The sequence below is a fragment of the Erythrolamprus reginae genome, chromosome 1, assembly GCF_031021105.1.
Source record: "Erythrolamprus reginae isolate rEryReg1 chromosome 1, rEryReg1.hap1, whole genome shotgun sequence".
Lineage (NCBI taxonomy): Eukaryota > Metazoa > Chordata > Lepidosauria > Squamata > Dipsadidae > Erythrolamprus > Erythrolamprus reginae.
Window position 1 is genome coordinate 161097626 of NC_091950.1, and position 19200 is coordinate 161116825.

A 19200-nucleotide genomic window follows, 5' to 3' on the forward strand; every position below is an offset into this window, starting at 1 on the left:
ACATACATATACCATTTCTGTTTTTTTGAAGACCTTTCACCTACTTCTAGAAAACATAATGATGCAAGCAAATATTAAATTAGCAGTGTACACAGGATTATATGTTGCCATGGAGGTATTGGTTGACATATGAGATTGGATTAATTAACTGCTAAATGGAATATTCCACTATGCTCAGAATTTATGGCTCTGCTAAAAAAATGTTAAAGCAGCTCTCCTATTGAGTGTTAAGAGAGGGATTTGCCATTATCTTCTTCCAAGATAGTTTTTAAGCTTCTCACTATAGCCAACAGCCCAGCATTCCCATGCGGTTTCCCCTCCAATCTCCAAGTGTTTTCTTCCTAACACTATATAATCCAATGCAAATGAATGCTGCTTTGCTAGTACAAGTTATGGCCTCGAACAGGCTAGTACAAGTTATGGCCTCGAACAGATCGCTCCTAATGACCGGCGCGGGCGTGCACGCATCCAGCGGGCAGGTGTGCATATTAGTGTGAGATTAGGCTTCTGTGCATGTGCCCAAAATGAAATCTCATGTGAGGACGCCGATACTTTTGTTTCCAAGCATGCACATTCACAGAAGAAAAAAAATTGCAAAAAATCACTGAAAACTCGCTCGCATACGCCTCCTCATGCAAGATTTCGTTTCCAGTGCATGCGCAGAAGCCAAATCTCATGCCAATGTGCCCGTTCGCTCACCAGGCAGCTGGAGCTATGTGTACAGCTTCATTTTGGTACCGGGATGCCCCGTACTAGCTGCAATCCACTACTGCCCTCGAATCCTGGAAACACAGATACTACAGCTTGAAAAGACTGGTCATCTCTCAAGATGTACCCAGTGATGGGCTCCTATGGGTGTGGTCAGGTATGCAGAACCCGTAGTAAAATTTTGATATTTTTTTCCCCCCTTCTGGGCTCTGGATATGTTTTTCCTATCACAGTAAATGACGTTGAATGTGTATAATTTTAGAAGAGCTGTGCGTGCGTGTGTGTACATACACTTTATATAGTAGATAATGTATATTTTTGTGTGCCTGTGTGTAATATGTATGTACCCATATGGTATATATACACAGAATTAAATAGTATATTTTGGATGTTCAGTAATAGTAAATAAGAGAGGGAAATTGTATCTCTTTGAGGTGAGGAGAGGCCAGGCACCTTAACCCTAACCCAAACCCTTGACATGAATGATATCAAGTTGGCCACCTTTAAGCCAGTCATATGACCCTTAAGCCACCCCTGGTCACATGATCGTCAAGCCACTCCCACCTGATCACATGGCCGGCAAACCACACCCACAAAATAAGCCACGGCCACAGTGTGGTAGTAAAAAAAAATTGCAGCCCTTCACTGGATGTACTCTAAGGGAAGCTTAGCTTCTAATTTTAATTTCTAAATTTTAATTTCTTCTAATTTCTACTTTTAAATGAAACTGAAATGTCAGTTCCCATTGAGGAAGAAAGGGGGAAAACCTGTTTGTTGCAGCACTGGTTCTTGGGTAAAAAGGTCATCCTTATGTCTTCCTGAGCCCAATTTTCAAAGAAAACAGTCAGTTCCATAACCTAATCTATTTCAGCACAGTTCAACTTGTTTTTTCTTTGCTTTGACCGCTCTTTTTTCCCTGTTAAGTAGGGTATAGACGAAGGCCCTGAAGGATTGAAACTCATCACGGACATCATCAGAGAGAAACTGAAGATAGATATGAGTGTACTCATGGGTGCCAACATTGCCAATGAAGTGGCAAATGAAATGTTCTGTGAAACTACCATTGGTAATTGACTCATAAATTATTGGCCTGTCATGCCAGGGAAATAAATCCCCTACTAGCAGATGGAGTCAGCCAGCTTCTATTTATAACCGTTCATATTTTGGATAATAGTCATAGATTTTTACCAGCCAAGTCCTCTTATTCTCTGTATGTTATTGCAGCATTTCTCGCACTCTCTTGTTCGTCGTTTAAATTTGCATCCTGATTTTTTGCACAGAAAGTCCAAGGTAGTGAATGTGGTTCCTTCCTACACTATAATCCCCCAGCCTGGCTAGGAGACAGTACAGTAATTGATCAATGTCACTAGGTAAAATTCATGGTCAAATGATCCTGAGTAATATCCAGCACTCTTAAAATTAACTGTGGTTTGCTTAAACCTTAGTTTATTCAACCCATTTTTCACAAACAACGGGAGGCACAGCATCACAAACTAAATGGCTTGTTTAAGGATGCAGCTAGTCCACATTGCAGATTTTCCTTACAGTCCCTGTGTTTGCAATGGCATACTGAACTAGTTTTAATCTATTCTGACACCATACAGCAACTACTGTAAAAATCAGACAATCTCTTTTATTTTCTTCTAGGAGATACAACAAGTTTGACTTTCCCCCCACCCCTGCCTTTAAGCAAATGTGGGAAGTTTATCCATTAGGAAGCCTAGTCCTCTTGTGTTTTCACTATGATAGTTTCAGTAAATATGTCCTCGTCCCTTCAGTTTAGCCCGCCCCGCCTTCGCTCAGGAGTGCTGCCATAAGACACCACATAGCTCTTCTGTATTCATTCAGGAGCCGGTATTAAAAGAGAAAAATATACTGCTCAAAAAAATTAAGGGAACACTCAAAGAACACATCCTAGATCTGAATGAATGAAATATTCTCATTGAATACTTTGTTCTGTACAAAGTTGAATGGGCACAACAGCATGTGAAATCGATTGTCAATCAGTGTTGCTTCCTAAGTGGACAGTTTGATTTCACAGAAGTTTGATTTACTTGGAGTTATATTGTGTTGTGTTCCCTTTATTTTTTTTGAGCGGTGTATAATTCATATATTGCTTGAAATACAGGTAGTCCTCAACTTACGACTGAAATTGAGCCCAAAATTTAGTTTGGTAAGTGGGTCATTTGTTAAGTGAATTTTGCCCCAAATTTACAACTTTTCTTGCCACATTTGTTAGGTGAATTGTTGCAGTTGTTAAATTAGTAACACGTTTGTTAAGTGAATCTGGTTTCCTCATTGCTTGTCAGGAAGTCACATGACCCCAGGACATTGAAATTGTGATAAATATCAGTCAGTTGCCAAGAATCTGAATATTGATAACGTGATTTTGGGGCTGTGGCACAGGTCATAAGTTTGAAAAATGGTCATGTTACTTTTTTCAGTGCCATTGTTAACTTTGAATGGTCACTAAATGAACTGTTGTAATTTGAGGACTACCAGTAAAGTCTTTTCAGGAAGCTGAGATGAAATGAATGCAATCAGAAGGATAATATTCATATCCTTCTTTATCCCATGGTATAATTGTGGCGGCCCCGGCCCTCTGGAACCAACTCCCCCTAGAGATTAGAACTGCTCCCATCCTCCTTGCCTTTCGTAAACAACTTAAAACTCACCTCTGTCGCCAGGCATGGGGGAATTGAGATCCTCTTTCCCCCTAGGCCTTTACAATTCTATGCATGGTATGTATGTATGTATGTTTGGTTTTTATATTAATGGATTTTTAATCATTTCTAATACCAAATTAGTATTGTACATTGTTTTATTGTTGCTGTTAGCCACCCCGAGTCTCCGGAGAGGGGCGGCATACAAATCCAATCAATCAATCAATCAATCAATCAATCAATCAATCAATAAATAAATACTTTACTTGTATTTATTTTTTATATTAATTTTTCACCACAGTTCATTTTATTATTAAGAATATAATATAATCTTATTATTTTTCTCAGAGTTTTTTCTCAGAATTTCCAAGAAATATTTCATATTTATTTCACTGTCTTTTGACCAACTTGGAATATTTCACTTGACAGCTAATAGGAAAATTGTCTCTGTTTTAAACATTTTCTGTATTTTTGACACAAAGATACAGACAGTTAAAAGGAAAATCATATAGGAAATCTATCCAGTCAAATGCTTTTTTCTATTGTCAGTTAAAATTCTAACGCCTATGCTTCTTTTCTTAGGTTCTAAAAATGATAAAAATGGGAAGCTCTTGAAAGAATTAATGCAAACACCAAATTTCAGAATTACTGTAGTGGATGACTGTGACACTGTAGAACTCTGTGGGGCCTTAAAGGTTTGTTATTCCAAGGAAGTAGTTCTGTTCAAACAATATACCAGGGGTATAAAACTCGGGTTGTGTTTCAGGGGGTGGAGATGGTTGTGGCCAAGGTGGGCATACAATAGTGGGTTTCTACCAGTGTGGTAGGCAATTCTGCACCAGTAGCGGCTGCCAAATGGGATAATTTGTGCATGACCACCCCAGTGCCAGTCCTTCAGGTGCTGCCATCTTTTTTCTTGAATTTTCTATCTTTTTTTTGCTTCCTGCCCATGCGCCAAAGCAAAATCTCATGAGAGGATGCTCATGTGTGTGTCCCCTTGTGGGATTTTGGCACATTTTTGCTTCCTGTGCATGCGCAGAAGCAAAATTAGTCTGGGGACTAATGCGAATGCGAATCTTCATGCTGTGCACACAGTATACCGGTTGCAGCAGGTAAGAGGAATTCACCTGTGTGGGCATGGCCAGCTCAATGTCACTCAGCACCTGTGGTGGTCCGAGCACTCTGCTAGCAAAAACAAGCCCCCCAAATTCCGTTTTCAGATGCGACAGACTCCTGCAACCCTCTGTCAGCAAAAACACAGCTCTCCCAAGATCTATTTTTTGCTGTGCAAAAAACAGCACAATGGGCAAACCGGAAGTGCATTTTCTGAACTTCTAGTTTGCCCATCATGCTATTTTTTATGCTCCAAGTCTCAGGAAGTTTCCCTGAATCCTCAGGAGTACAAAAACAACACAACCGCAAACTGGAAGCTTGTTTTCCCCTTGTGCTTTTTTTTTGCAGCACAGGGCTTCAGGAAGCTTCCCTGAACCCTCCAGAGTACCAAAAACAGCACAACAGCAAACTGGAAGTGTGTTTTCCTGAACTTCCGTTTTGCCTGTTTGGGCTTTTTTCCCCCACAAACCAGGCTTCAGTAAGGCCTGTATGCATGCGCTGGGGGCAGCGCGGGGTGTTTGCGCATGCATGGGGGGGAGGGAAGGGATGTGAGCACCTGCACGCATGCTAGCACACCCACACACACCCTTTTGACATCCGGACCAAAAAAGGTTCGCCATCACTGTCTTCTGAAACAGAATTGTCATTACATAAGAGCCATATATTTTTAGCACTAATTACAGTCACTAAGTAGAACACTTTAAGCTGTAGTTTGTTCAGTCATAGTTTCAGGTTTTGCTGGCTGGGTTTGTTATGTATTAAATTATAAAACATAAGTAACATCTGGATTAGCCTGGCAGCCTGGCGGGTGTGGTATCAAAGTAGTAGTTCTGGGTCTTGTGTGGGAAAACCCAAGATGTGAAGGGTCCTTGGTCCTCTTTGAGGTTGCTGGTTTTATTGCAGACATTCCATTAACCAACTAGGTAAAATCATCAATGCTAGTAAGGAGTAGGGTTTGCTCTCAGTTCATTAAAATTGAAGATTATCTGATGTCTTTAACTCATTATTTATCCCCCAATTCTTCTTTCTATTTTTCCATTGAATGTTAGAACATTGTGGCTGTTGGAGCTGGCTTCTGTGATGGGTTGGGCTTTGGGGACAATACCAAGGCAGCTGTGATTCGCCTGGGCCTGATGGAAATGATTGCCTTTGCTAAAGTCTTCTGCAAGGGCACGGTCTCGATAAATACATTTCTGGAAAGCTGTGGGGTTGCAGATCTGATTACCACATGCTACGGGGGACGTAACAGGAAGGTGGCTGAGGCATTTGCACGTGGTGGAAAAGTAAGAGCATATTTTGCTATACTTCCTTCATGAATAAGAGAAGTTGGCTGCATTTTAAAGATAAAACTACATAAACTAGTAGAGTACAATTTATAGGAAGTATCCAGAGATGTAGCTGGCGGATAGGGGGAGGGTGAATGTGTTTTTGAAGTTGATTTAATATGTCTGATAATGCCCTGTATACATTACAACTCTCACGTCTGTAACCTTTAACTGGACAAAATAGTACATCATAGGACAACACATTTTCAACCAGAGGTACCTCAAGTGGGATAACTTACATAAAGAATCCAAAATCTGGGAGCTTTTATTTCCACAGAATTGACATTTGGCAAATTTTATAAAGCATTTTATGACCTAATAAAAATGTCATAAACCATTTTCTGTGGTCAACGCCTGACGTTTGACACAGAGGTGGGTTCCTCCCAATTCGCCTGAACTAGTAGTGATCTGCTGGTGATGCCATAGTGACATCATGATAACATCACGGAACTGGTTCGGTTGGTGCTGGTCCTTGGGTGCTGCCATCTTTTTAAAAAAATGTTTTTAAATATTTTTAATTTTTTAATTTAAAAAAAATTCTTCTGCACATGCGCAGAAGCTGAGTTTCTGGCACTGCACATGCATCGCCATCTTGTTTTTATTTTGGGGGGAGGGAGGGGGTTTGCGGTTTTTTTGGTGGCGCAGGAGGTAGCGTACCAATAGTGAGATAAGTTAGAATCCACCCCTAGTTTGACTGGGCTATACAGTTCAACATGAGCTACTTTCAAGGCAGATATATTTGTGATTATCTTCCTGAATTTTTAAGGGAGATGTTTTTATTTTTAAGAAGCTTTTAAGTACAGGTAGCCTCCACAGTCCTGTGATTTCTTGAAAGTTAGCCCTTATAATTAAAAAAACCCCTCTCATCTTTATAATTTGAATTGAGACTGCTTTCCCACACTGCAAACACAGGGAGAATGCATTGCTTCTTAAGCAGGTTCCCCATTATTCACTTATAACATCTCCTAGAGCCATGATGATGAACCTATGGCATGCATGCTGGAAGTGGCATGCAGAGCGGTCGCTATTGTTATTCTGGATTCCAGCGCACAGGCCAGCATGTTTTCACATGCATGGTTTGCCACAACTGGGAAGAGCAGCCACCAAGGTCACGTGCACACCAGGAAGATAGAAACATAGAAACATAGAAGACTGACGGCAGAAAAAGACCCCATGGTCCATCTAGTCTGCCCTTTTACTATTTCCTGTATTTTATCTTACAATGGATATTTTATCCCAGGCATGTTTAAATTCGGTTACTGTGGATTTACCAACCACGTCTGCTGGAAGTTTGTTCCAAGGATCTACTACTCTTTCAGTAAAATAATACTTTCTCATGTTGCCTTTGATCTTTCCCCCAACTAACTTCAGATTGTGTCCCCTTGTTCTTGTGTTCACTTTCCTGTTAAAAACACTTCCCTCCTGAACCCTATTTAACCCTTTAACATATTTAAATGTTTCGATCATGTCCCCCCTTTTCCTTCTGTCTTCCAGACTATACAGATTGAGTTCATTAAGTCTTTTCTGATACGTTTTATACTTCAGACCTTCCACCATTCTTGTAGCCCGTCTTTGGACCCGTTCAATTTTGTCAATATCTTTTTGTAGGTGAGGTCTCCAGAACTGAACACAGTACTCCAAATGTGGTCTCACCAGCGCTCTATATAAGGGGATCACAATCTCCCTCTTCCTGCTTGTTATACCTGATGATTTTCCTGTTTCCAGCAAGTGCACATCGGGCACTTGGTCTTATGGTTTCTGGCGCGTGTACATGCGTGAAGACCAGCAATAGAAAAAAACAATGGGTGCATATGCCAAAAGACGTGGAGAGGTTTTCCCAGCGGTCGCTTCCTAGGGGAGCAGACCTGCTGGCCAGGATGGGTGAGCCGGGACTTCCCTCCCTCCCCACCCGAACAGACTTCTTGTGCGGCCCCAATCTCCAGCCTATGGTGCATCTGCAGTCCGGAACACTTGGCTGCCTTACGTGCCCCAGAAGAGCCAACGGGCCCCCGGACAGCCCCACCAACACTTCTGCCAGAAAGTGCAACCGCTTCCTAGCTGTCTACAGCATTCCTCCTGCACAGCCCTACTGCCCCAGAGGACAGGAGCAATCGGCCAGCTCAGGTGCATAGGGCAGCATTTGTTGGGTGGGTAGCCGGCTGCCCTACCCACTGCTCCTGTTGCCAGGAAAGCAGCAGTGCAAGAACCGCCACTGGGGATCAGGGGGTAGTGGTGGCAAAGAGAGGCAGGCCAGGCTTCCCTACCTCACCACCAGAGGCCTGGGACTGCACAAGAATCCTGCTCAGGCGGGAAAGGAGGAAAGCCCTGGCCCACCCATCCTGGGTGGCAGCTCTGCTCTTGGCCACCTAGCCAGCCAGTACCCAAGCCGGCTATGTGCTCTGGACTGCAGATGTGCTGCAAACTGGAGGTTGGGGCTGCACAAGAAGTCCAGACCCATCCGTCCTCGCCCACTGCTGCTCCCTTAACCCCGGGAGCGATGGCTGTCATGCTGCTGTTTTCACTGGAGCAGCCGAGAGGAGAAGCCGCTGGGGAGGGGGGAGGAGGTGCCCCAGGAGGGCTGTATGAGAGTGCAGTTCCTCATGCATGGAGATGCACCAGACAGAAAGTGGTCATGCTGCCTTGGAAGAAGTGGTGGGAGAGGGGGCTGCGCTGGCTTCTTCTGAGGCTGAGAAGAGGCTCTAGCTTTCCACTGGAGGGAGGCGGTGGAGACCTCACAGCACATGCACACCAGAAACCGGTAGACCAGGTGGCCAGTGCTCTGCACATACCAAAAACCAGAAGATAATTTGATTTTTGGCACACCCATCCATTTTGGGACACACTTGTCAAAAATATTTGTGTGAGCTCCTGCTTTGGCATTTGGTGCCAAAAAGATTCACCATCACTGTCCTAGAGTCATCCAATTATCACTGAATCTATATTTCAAGAATGATGATGGGCATAATTGTTTTCAATGAAGATTTAATACTGTTAGAAGATCCAGTAGTTCCCTGAGGGTAAATCCTAGCCAGCTGGGTCCAGCTAGGTTAAGGTATGAATGCAGGTTTAGTGTCATATGAAGCTTAGCTCTAAATTATAACATAATAGTACATTTCATAAATTTAAAACAATTAAGTTTAGAAATTGCTCCAAAATCCTGCTTATTTAGTTGTTTTGGAAAATACAAAAGCAGAATAAATTGTGCCATTTCATTGCTACAGCTTTAAGACATGCAGATTTGTTCATCAATTTATATAGAATTTAATGCCATTTCATTTGGTTCTAAAACAAGCAATTCATACTTTATTTTAGACAATTGAACAATTAGAAAAAGAAATGTTGAATGGGCAGAAGTTACAGGGACCTCAAACATCAGCTGAAGTCTATAAGATCCTGAAGCAGAAGAATATGGTTGACAAGTAAGTACTGTAGTTTGTTTTTAGATACTAAATACTGTACACCTCTGAGCAGCCATGGGTCATTCAGAATGTTTCAACTATAATCCTGGGGGTTTTGTTATTTTTGTTGGCTGCAAAAATCCAGAGCAACATTTTCACAGGATCATAGTGAAGAATCAGATCTCGATCTCTCTCTTTGCTGCTCTCTAGCGACTTCCGTTTTAGTGAAGGGGAAAAAGTCACAATATACATCGCGAGGAAAACATGACACCATGAGTTTGACACCCCTGGACTAGGTCCAATCTACAGCAACAATTCTGCATGCTTAAGAGCTATGAAGTAACAGAAATCCTTTCTATTACAGCAGATTGAGAGAAAGACTGTCTGGATCCACTGTTCAATGACGGATAGTAAATGTGACCCTCTTTAATAATGCTTCAATTATGTCTAAATAGCCTCTAGCATTTTCATCATGAAACCAGTTCCATTATCAGTTTTAAGATCATGACCATGACATGCAAAAAATAATCTTTATTACACCCACTTCCAGAGTATTGAAAAATTTGAATGCTAAGGGCATCAAAGGTAATCTGTGCAGTTGACCTTGATCTTGTACTTTTCTTTAGGCTAGCAAAAACATCCTACTATTATTATTATTTATTAATTGGACTTTTTCCTCATCATCTTTGTATTCCTGTTGCTTTACAAAGAAGCAATTTTATCTTTTTTTGACATTGTTCAAAAGGCCCTCGTCATATTTGTGTGTTAAGCTAGCAGGAAACTTATTGTACTTATGCTACGCTTATTTAAGATTATACGGGACACAGATAAATGATCCAGGGGCCTGGTGGCCTCCAGGCATGTTGGATTTTTAATGAGGGTTATACATAGGTCAGAGTAGCTAGAGGCCACAAAGTTGGAAAAGGCTTATATACAAAATACAAAAATAAGTGTAACAAAAATGCTAGTTAAAAGAAGAATGCTAGTTAAAAGTTATCTGATGCTGATCCTTATGTACACACCAGTGATTATATGGGGTAAGAATCAACATACTGACTGAAGATTTACCTTCAACCACATTTCTCCTAGGTTTCCACTATTTGTAAATATCTACCTAATCTGCTACCAAGGAAAGTCTGTCAAAGAGTTCATCACTTGCCTGCAAAAGCATCCACAACATGTGTAAGATCCAATGCTGCAACCTACCAATATAGTCTGTCTCGACTGAAGATTTGTCAACCTGACAACTGGAGAATAAAACCAGCAAGCAAGGTGCCTGTCAACTTGACAATGGAGAATTAAAGCAAGCGAGCAACATGCAAACAAACAAAAAAAAGCCCCTGGTATTAACTTCATTGGGGTCTTAAGGGAAATGACTCTTTTTTGAGTAACTATCTGCACAGAGTGAAGACAAAATGGTATTATGCATTTCAGCATTGACTTCAGGAACCAATTATAGAAGACTCAGTAGTAGGAATCCCATTTTCATCACTCGTGTTCCGTACAAAGCTGAAATTGCAGAAAACCAATCATCTTAAGTATAGCTCTTGTGAGAATTGATGGGACTTTTATGCGGAACACCCAAAAATTGCACATTTCTTAATTCAGATTGAGTGAAGTAGAATTTAAAACCAGATGTTTGTGGCCAAAGAAATGACTACAGGTAGCTCTCTGTTACAACCACTTATTCAGCAACCATTTCAAATTGTGTTGGTGGTACTTACTGTGTTTTCCCCAAAATAAGACCTCCCTGGATAATAAGCCCTTCCCCCCAAATATTAAAACGCATGCGCAGCTGGTCCCTGCCATTTGCTCTGGTTAGGGTTAGGGAGACAGAGCTGGAAATCAGGTAAAACGATAAGAGGAGCCCCGTCTTGCTCCATACACCGCAAAATAATAAGACCTCCCCAAAAAGAAGGCCAAGCACATATTTCGAAGTTCCAAAAATATAAGACAGGTTCTTATTTCCGGGGAAAAAACACTATTTCAGACCTTGAAATTCTGGCCATCCCAGTGATCACATGAATGCAATCTGGGTGCTTGGCAACACTCCCATGGTAATGTGCTCACAATTTGGGATTGCTGTTGCTAAGTGATGCATTCATGTGACACTGTTCTTTAGGGCTGCGTTGCTTGGGAAATTTCAGTCCTAAATACCTTTGTAACTGAGGACTATCTGTAGTTGGTTATACATATGTGATGTTGATGGCTAAACTCACAGTGCCCCTAATAGTTTGTTGGCTGCTAGCTTATACTCTTTAAAGCCAGCTGTGTCTTCCTTGACAAAGCATGTTTAAGCCAATAACTACTCATAATCTATGACTTCAGCTTGCTACGCAACATACCAATCATTTTACTCTAGTCATCTCAACCCATAAATTTTTATGTGTCTCTTAGGGAACAGTAATTCTGAGATCTCCAGTAATTTCAACTGGACTTAGCAATAAGAGGGGTGCAACACTTTGACAAGACAAGGTGTTCAATTTATATTCCTTTTACTTTGTATTCCAAAATTTCCAGCCATTGACTACTAGCTTATTCTGCTCTTTTTAGTTCCAACCTTATTAAAACTCCTCTCCTCTCCTATGCCCATATTAAACTTTATATCAGGGGCAGGGAGGAGATGGCTAGCTCAATATTACTCGTGTCAGGGGCACCTGTAACAGCCCAAGTGCTTTGCCAGTGAAAATGGCTCCCGAGTTCCATTTTTGACTTTGACAGCTTCCTTTAACCCTCTGCCAGTGAAAACAGAGCTTGGGAGGAATGCCTATAGCACTCCTGAGCTCCATATTAACTGGCAGATACCACAGGCCAGTCCTTTGCTGTTTCTAGGAAAGCCCCAGGTGTAAGCACCCTGTGGGCCAGAGTTTGACACCTCTGATTTATATCATGTCTTTTTTCTACAATTTTCTCATTGTCCAATGTCTTACCTCATTTTTTTTCTTTCATATACACTGCTAAAAAAAATAAAGGGAACACTTAAAAAACAGAATATAACTTCAGGTAAATCAAACTTCTGTGAAATCAAATATCCACTTAGGAAGCAACACTGATTGAAAGTCAATATCACATACTGTTGTACAAATGGAATAGTTGTGCAAATGAAATATTCAATGAGAATATTTCATTCATTCAGATCTAGGATATGTTATTTGAGTGTTCCCTTTATTTTTTTGAGCAGTATACATTGTTTAACTTTTCCACATTAATATAATCCCCCAATATTCTACCAAATTCTTCTGAAAATATAAATCTGCAAAGGAGAATGGATACATTACACTAAGAGACAATAAGGCTTACATAATTTTTAAACAAATGCATAAGTAAATAAGAGAAAACATTAACCCTTTTTAGAAATAAATGTCTTTAATTGACACAACAATGTTCCCATGATGAACACTATACCAAAAGAACATTTCACAAATTTAACATATGCAGTGGAACTATTTTGAACATCAAATAATTAACCAGCTTTTAAATCAACTCACAAATAAATAGAAAATAATTCTGAATTTACACCTTGCAGGAAATTATTAATTTCAATAATCTGAAACAAGCTTCAGTTTGACAAATGAGGATTACACATGTAAAAATTAACATTTGTATTTCAGAGCATCAAACTACACAAACATACAAAGTGATCTGATACACATTTTCCAGAAATTTAGGGAAATTAAAGAACATCAATAATGTTATATTTTACAGACAAAGGGTTCATTATATAAAAGCAAAATTTCAGAATTGGTGAACCATTTCTTTGTTTTCCCAAATATTTAATTACAATAGCATGAAACACTGAATTAAAAGTTAATTTTGTTCAATTGAATCCTTCCCACTGAAGTGGCACCGATTTATCTACTAGCATTTGCATGCTTTTGAACTGCTAGGTAGGCAGGAGCTCTCACCCTATCATTTGGAGTTCGGGTCTGGAACCTGGGCTGCCAGGTTTCCAGATGATAACCTCAGTGCAGATCTGGGTTCTAACTTATCTCGCTGCTGGTTTGCTTCTGCACTGTGTGGGTGCAACTCATGGGCACATGCAAGCTTTGTGTGCAAACGCATGTGGAGTGCCCCCTCCCCAAAGCCAAAAACAAGATAGTGACGCATGCGGAGTGCCGTGAACTCAGCTTCTGTGTGCATGCACAGAAGAAAATAACCTAGAAAAATCCCCCCCCCCCCAATACAAATATGGTGGCACCTACGGACTGGCACCGACCAAAATGGTTCTGTGACATCATCGTGACATCACCAGTAGTTTTCTATCGGTTCATGCGAACCAATCTGAACCAGGAGGAACCCATCTCTGGCTCAATTTGTTTAACTAAGAACATAAAATAATCAGTGTAATTATTAGTTTTAAAATCCTAAGTAACCTGAAAGACTTTATGTGCTTGAAGCCAAAGAAGGCAATTATTATTAAAAAGTTACTCTGACAAGATATTCAACTTATCTAAACTAATTCCTTCTCTCTCTCTTCCTAAAAAAAAGGGGGGGGGGGGAAGCAGCAGCAGCAGCAGCCATCTCTTATGCTTTAGACACAGCACTGGTTTCCAAATTATCTCATAACTGATGACGCTCTATGGTAGTTTTGAAAATTGTGTTTTATGACAGTCAAGCAATCTGTGACTAACCTGAAGGAGTTCCGTAAGAAACCAAGAAATTGGGTGGGGGAATTCACTTTTACTTTTTTGACCAGAAGTTTATGGATATTGGTTTTTTAAAAGCTACAGGTAGTCTTTGACTTACAACTGTTTGTTAAGATAGTTCAAACTTACATTGGCCAGGGAAAAGGTGCTTTATAACTTCTATTTGCCCTTATGACCATCATACCATTCTTGCAATCATATGATTGCAATGGGGGTGCTTAAAAACCAGTTCACATTTAGGACTGCAGTATTTTGCGGTCACATGACTTTTTTTTTTTTGGCTGGTTTCCCACAAAAAAACATTCTTTGGAAAATCCAGATTCCTTGAGTGACGATTTAATTCCTATAATTAAAATGTTGATAAATTTGGATCTGGTCATGTGACTCAATTTATGACTGCCACAACTTACGATGGAAATTCCAGTCGCAACAGTGGTCATAAATTGAGGACTACCTGTAACAGATTCTGCAGCTGAAAATGTTTGAAAACTCTTGTATTTAAAGGAGACTGCTTAAAAGCAGGTCTGTTGTCTGAGATGGTGTCAACATTTATTTTCTGTATTGATTAAAGACTGTATGAAGGCTCATTGGTTTGCTGGAGTATTTTCTACTAGCACTGGAAAGTGTTTTAACTTTGTGATTAGATCATTAACTGCTATCATGTTCTTGCTCATACAAAGAATCTCAGATTGAAGCAACCACACATCTGTATAATGATGATAATCTTCATTGTGTTCGAAGAGGACTTTGACATCTGGGGATGTTAAGACTTTCACGTGAATCATACAATGTTCATACAATGTATTGATATAGCCATGTTTATATACAAGAGTAAAACAGTCAAAATCTCTTTAAATGCTGTGTGCTGTCACACCATACTTTTTTCTTCCTAGCCATTTCCCAAAAGGATCAACAAGAATCCAGCAACAAATAAATAATTTCTCAGTCAAGAATGCCATGGCATTATTTTCATAGCAACATTACATCAACATAGACATAAATACTTACACACACACAAAAAAACCTACCGCAGTGCAATCTTTTTTTAACTTCAAGACAGACAGGGAAAAAAGGTTCAAGTATTTAAAACATCCTTACAAGATGCCATTTAAGTTTTACATTGCACATACAAAAATAGTTTGTCTTCCTTATTTTTATAGATCTGTTTCACACTAATATTTGAGCTGTATAATCATTTGGATTAGAAAATGAACTCCTATTCCTCATTCAAAGTATACACATTTCTCAAACCTATTATTTTATTGCTATTCTCATGACTTCCATCCCACCTTACTTTCCATTTATTCAAGGCTAATTGCAGGATGTGTAATATAAGCAAATTCTGTCACACACTCTTCAATCAGCCTTTGCATGTTGTGGAGCAACGTTCCCCAATCTTTCTGGCTGGGGTGGTTGTGGGAAGGGGGTGGTTTGTGTGAACGGTAAGGGCATGCACGCAGCCCCGTTTGTGCAAGCAGTGGGCAGCCTGATTCTGAATCAGCTCTGGTTCTGAATCAGCTCTGCCTCACTAGTAGGCTACAGCCCAGGTGTTGGGAACCTCTGTTCTGGAGAGAAGCCACTTAATTTTCACCATTTTCTTTCTAAAAATAAGGACTACTATAGAAAAAATGTTATCCAACAGGCACTATTATAGATTTTCCTTTAGGAGCAACTATACTTTGTTTCGAGAGGAGAGTTATTAAGATGGACTCCATCTAAGATTCTTATCTACTCCCATGGTCTAGACTGCCTCTACTAGAACATTTCACAAGAAGCTTTAGGAGCCTTCCTAGTCACCATCTCTATAAGGTCACAGCTTTCAGTGAATATGAATCACCACTAGGACTACATAACATTTGCTTTCCAATTGGAAAACAGCATCAACCAATTAAAAGAGAATACAGTGGTACCTCTACCTAAGAACGCTTCTACTTAAGAACTTTTCTAGATAAGAACCGGGTGTTCAAAAAATTTTTGCCTCTTCTTAAGAACCGTTTTCTACTTGAGAACCCGAGCCCGGAAAAGTTTCCCAGGAAATTTGAGAGCAGCACGAAGACTGTCACCTCCAAGAACACATCCTTTCCGTTAGTGCAGGGGTCGACAAAGTTGTTCAGAATCTAGGAGCCAGCCAAAAAATTTAGGAGCCAGAATTTTTTTTAAGCAAACTTGGTTTTTAATTTAACAAAAAAAACATTACAAACGTTATAAACAACATTTTACTTTTAAAGATAATAAATATTATATTTTGATATTTTAGATTTTAGGCAACATTCTAGTGTTTTTCACTTTGCGTTTTGTGGCCATGAACATGCCTTGTGATTTTAGAGCTGAAGTACCAGTGGTCCACAGCCTTGGCAGGATCAAACGCCTTCACAGATGGCCCATTCATGGTGATCATAAACAAGTCACTTAAACTTTCTTCTTGCATCCTTGATCTGAATTTATTTTTGACCATGTTCATCAAACTAAATCCTCTTTCACAACATGAGGTTGAGACAGGGAGCACCGCTACAATCGACAACAGGTTTCCCAGAACTGGAAATCTCTTGGTGTTGGAGAGTGCCAAATCCAGAAGCTCACACAGTTTCTTTCCTTTTCCAAAGACCTTAAACTCATACCACTCATTGAGGAGTGAGTGAATGCATTGGTCATCACTTTCAGGTGGAGATAGCTGTTTACGAAAATGATGAGCCAATGCAGTAATCTCAACCACACCGTAGTCTTGCAATGTTGTTCCTGCTGGCCAGGCAAAGGTGTCAAACACTGCGGTGGATCTTTCAATATTTATATCACTTAGAAATCGCACTGTCAAGTATTTAACTGCATGATTAATTAAATTAGCTTTTTCCTGCTGAATTGATGCAGCTACAGTGTTGCTCAGTCCATGTAGCTGTACATTTTGAAACAGTCCTTGAAGAGATGTTCCTGAGACAAATCTGGCCTCATGTTGTTTTGGTGCATCTCTAAGTGAATTGATTGTTGAAATTGTGCTTTTCACATGCAACTCAATTGTGCTTAAAAAAAGCTCTTCCCTTTGAAATATAAGTGACAAGTTTTTAAGAATTTCCAGATAGTCCAGTAGAAAATGGAGCATGTGAACAAATTTAAAATCTGTGAGCTTTCTCAGTAAACCATGGGCAGCTGCAGAGGCACTGTCTTTTTCCGCAGCCACACTTTCTAGGTGGATTGTCACGCATTTCCAGTCTTTGACAAGTGCAGACAGAGCACCGACTTTGCTTGCTACCCATCTGACATTATGCAAGTATTGGAATTTCAGAATTGTAAGCTGCAGGTTTTCTGCTACTTGCTTCAGCTGTCGCATTCTCTTAGGTGAGTATTGATAAAATTGGTAGAGTTTCTTTAAAATAGAGTCAAGGTCATCAATTAATTTAGCTTGTTTTACTGAACTTAATACACTTAAGTTCAATCGGTGTGCAACACAGTGAATGCCAATTAAATGACTGATGTTTTGGCGTATTTTCTGCACCAAGCCATTTTCGGTCCCAATCATGCTGGCAGCACCATCTGTACCAATGGCAATCAAGTGACTTGAAGAAAGCCAGCCTACAAGACCAAGTGTTCTAAGTTCTTCTGTGAGCGCTTCTAAATATCCATCTGCAGTAGCCATTTCAAGAGGAGAAACAGAAAGAAATACTTCTTTGACCCTGTTGTCCTTGATGTACCTGACATACAGAATCAGTTGTTCAACCCCTGCTTTGTCAGTTGAGCCATCTAGCATCAAGCTGACATATTTTGCCTCTTTGAGCTCACTGATTAGGTTTTTCCTGATTATTTCTGCAATATGGGAAATTAATTCTTTGCATCTTTTATCGTTTGCATATTCCTGTCGCACAGCACTCCCTAATTTCTCCGTCAACTCTAGCAACCCTTCAAAATCTGTGAAAGGTCTGTTGTTTTTGGCAATATAATAGGCCACATTAAATAGAATGGTCATATGTTTAAACATGTCTTCATCCATTTTCCTTATACAAGCAGCCAATGGAGTAGCTTCTGGAGCCAACGCTGCATGTGTAGCCTCCACACAATTTAGATGCTGGAGAGACTTTGCGTGCTTTTTGAAGGTTTCAAGTTTAAAGGGTCCTGAAAATCCTTTTACGATCCTAGATGCTTGGTCAGCAATGCCAGGGAAGGAAGCACAAATCTCGCATATAGCTATACCAGTTGTATGGTCAAATTTAAGCCATGCGAGTTCTTTACACCACTCTTGCCTAAATCTCCTGGGTCCAGCAGTTTGACAACGGCTTGTTGATGGGGACTCCTCTGCTGGTGGGTCTTCTCTTGTTTCTTCAGTTACCTGTTGCCCGGCACTTTCTACCTGTTGCACTGCGCTTTCAAGAGAGGTCTTTGTAAAGAACTGTGTCATTTTCAGTTGCTTTTCATTTTCTGGTATTCTCTCTGTTGCTCTGCGCTTCATTTTTTTCCTGAACCCAGAAAAGAAAAAAAAATGTGCACTTTGCTCTGCTATGCCAATTATAACTTACACATGAACTCTTTACCCTTCTTTGTCCGAGTGGACGAGGCAGTACTCCGGCTTCGTTCTCCTGGCGGCACCCGACTTTGTTCTTCCAGCAGCACTCCGCAGTCCGCCATATAGTACTGGTAATGGGATACACTGTGAATATACTGCCATATAGTAACCATATAATTACAGCATATACTGTGTATATACTGCTATACCCTACTTACAAAAAGATTTAGCAATGTAGGAAACTCCATTCAGTGGTGGTCCAGCAGGATAGGGTCTCTCAGCACTTCTAGAGAAGATTAAAAATCAATCTGCCTTATTATCCATGTATTTTATTTTCTAACCATAAGAAGTTTCAAATCCTTTTTTGTAGGAACAACACTTTTCTAAATCAATGAAACAACATACTCACCTACTCAGCGGTGAGCTGCGATGTCCAGCGACGTCTTGCAAGATTCCCTGCACGTCCTGGTTCAGCTCCGGGAGGTGAATGAATGAACTGCCTGCGATGCGCGCTCACAGAAGCCGCGCATGCGCAGTAGGGTGCAGAGGCTGCGGTCGCAATCTTTCCGGCGCTTATCTGCTCTGGAAAGATGACGTCAGTGCAGGGGGCAGGGAACAGCTGCGGTCATGCGCGCTAGGCGCGCATGACCGTTCCACACAGTGCTTAAAGGGAACCTGTCACCTGCAAAAATCATGTTAAAGTGGGTGCAGTAGCGTGTTAGTGATGCGCTATGCATCACTAACACGCTAGTCCTAGGAAAATCCGTGCAGTAGATCCCCCCAAAACAGTACTGCGGCCTCATTGAACGCGGCCGGGGAGGGGGGATGGTGGGGCACACACTGTATGTACATATAGAC

At 40.6% G+C, this 19200-nt stretch overlaps 2 protein-coding genes across 3 annotated transcripts in view; one reads left to right on the forward strand and one right to left on the reverse strand.

Annotated features, from left to right (window-relative positions):
• The window catches only part of LOC139155436 (glycerol-3-phosphate dehydrogenase 1-like protein), a 27043-nt gene extending 12603 nt beyond the window's left edge, over window positions 1-14440 (forward strand). Inside the window, exons 4-8 of the mRNA XM_070730571.1 lie at window positions 1636-1774; window positions 3954-4066; window positions 5534-5767; window positions 9122-9228; window positions 10297-14440. Of these exons, the coding sequence (XP_070586672.1) occupies window positions 1636-1774; window positions 3954-4066; window positions 5534-5767; window positions 9122-9228; window positions 10297-10393 (690 nt within the window). The 3' untranslated portion in view covers window positions 10394-14440. The remainder of the gene's footprint in view (window positions 1-1635; window positions 1775-3953; window positions 4067-5533; window positions 5768-9121; window positions 9229-10296) is intronic.
• LOC139155397 (zinc finger protein 862-like) lies at window positions 12555-18638 on the reverse strand. Of its 2 annotated transcripts, none has more exons than XM_070730530.1 (2): window positions 18561-18620; window positions 12555-18295 (listed from the first exon to the last, which is right to left on the reverse strand). In XM_070730530.1, exon 2 carries the CDS (start codon window positions 18286-18288, stop codon window positions 16126-16128), a length of 2163 nt encoding a protein of 720 aa, XP_070586631.1. In that variant the 5' UTR covers window positions 18289-18295; window positions 18561-18620; the 3' UTR covers window positions 12555-16125. The 2 variants fall into 2 exon arrangements, 1 of the variants encoding a protein (XP_070586631.1); XR_011557068.1 differs by lacking the exon at window positions 12555-18295 and adding an exon at window positions 18406-18470 and having other exon boundaries at window positions 18561-18638.
• Window positions 18639-19200: the final 562 nt, after the last annotated feature.

What these genes read in the sequence shown, in the direction of transcription:
- LOC139155397 (XM_070730530.1), bottom strand. Translation starts at nt 18,288, where the DNA reads ATGAAGCGCAGAGCAACAGAGAGAATACCAGAAAATGAAAAGCAACTG.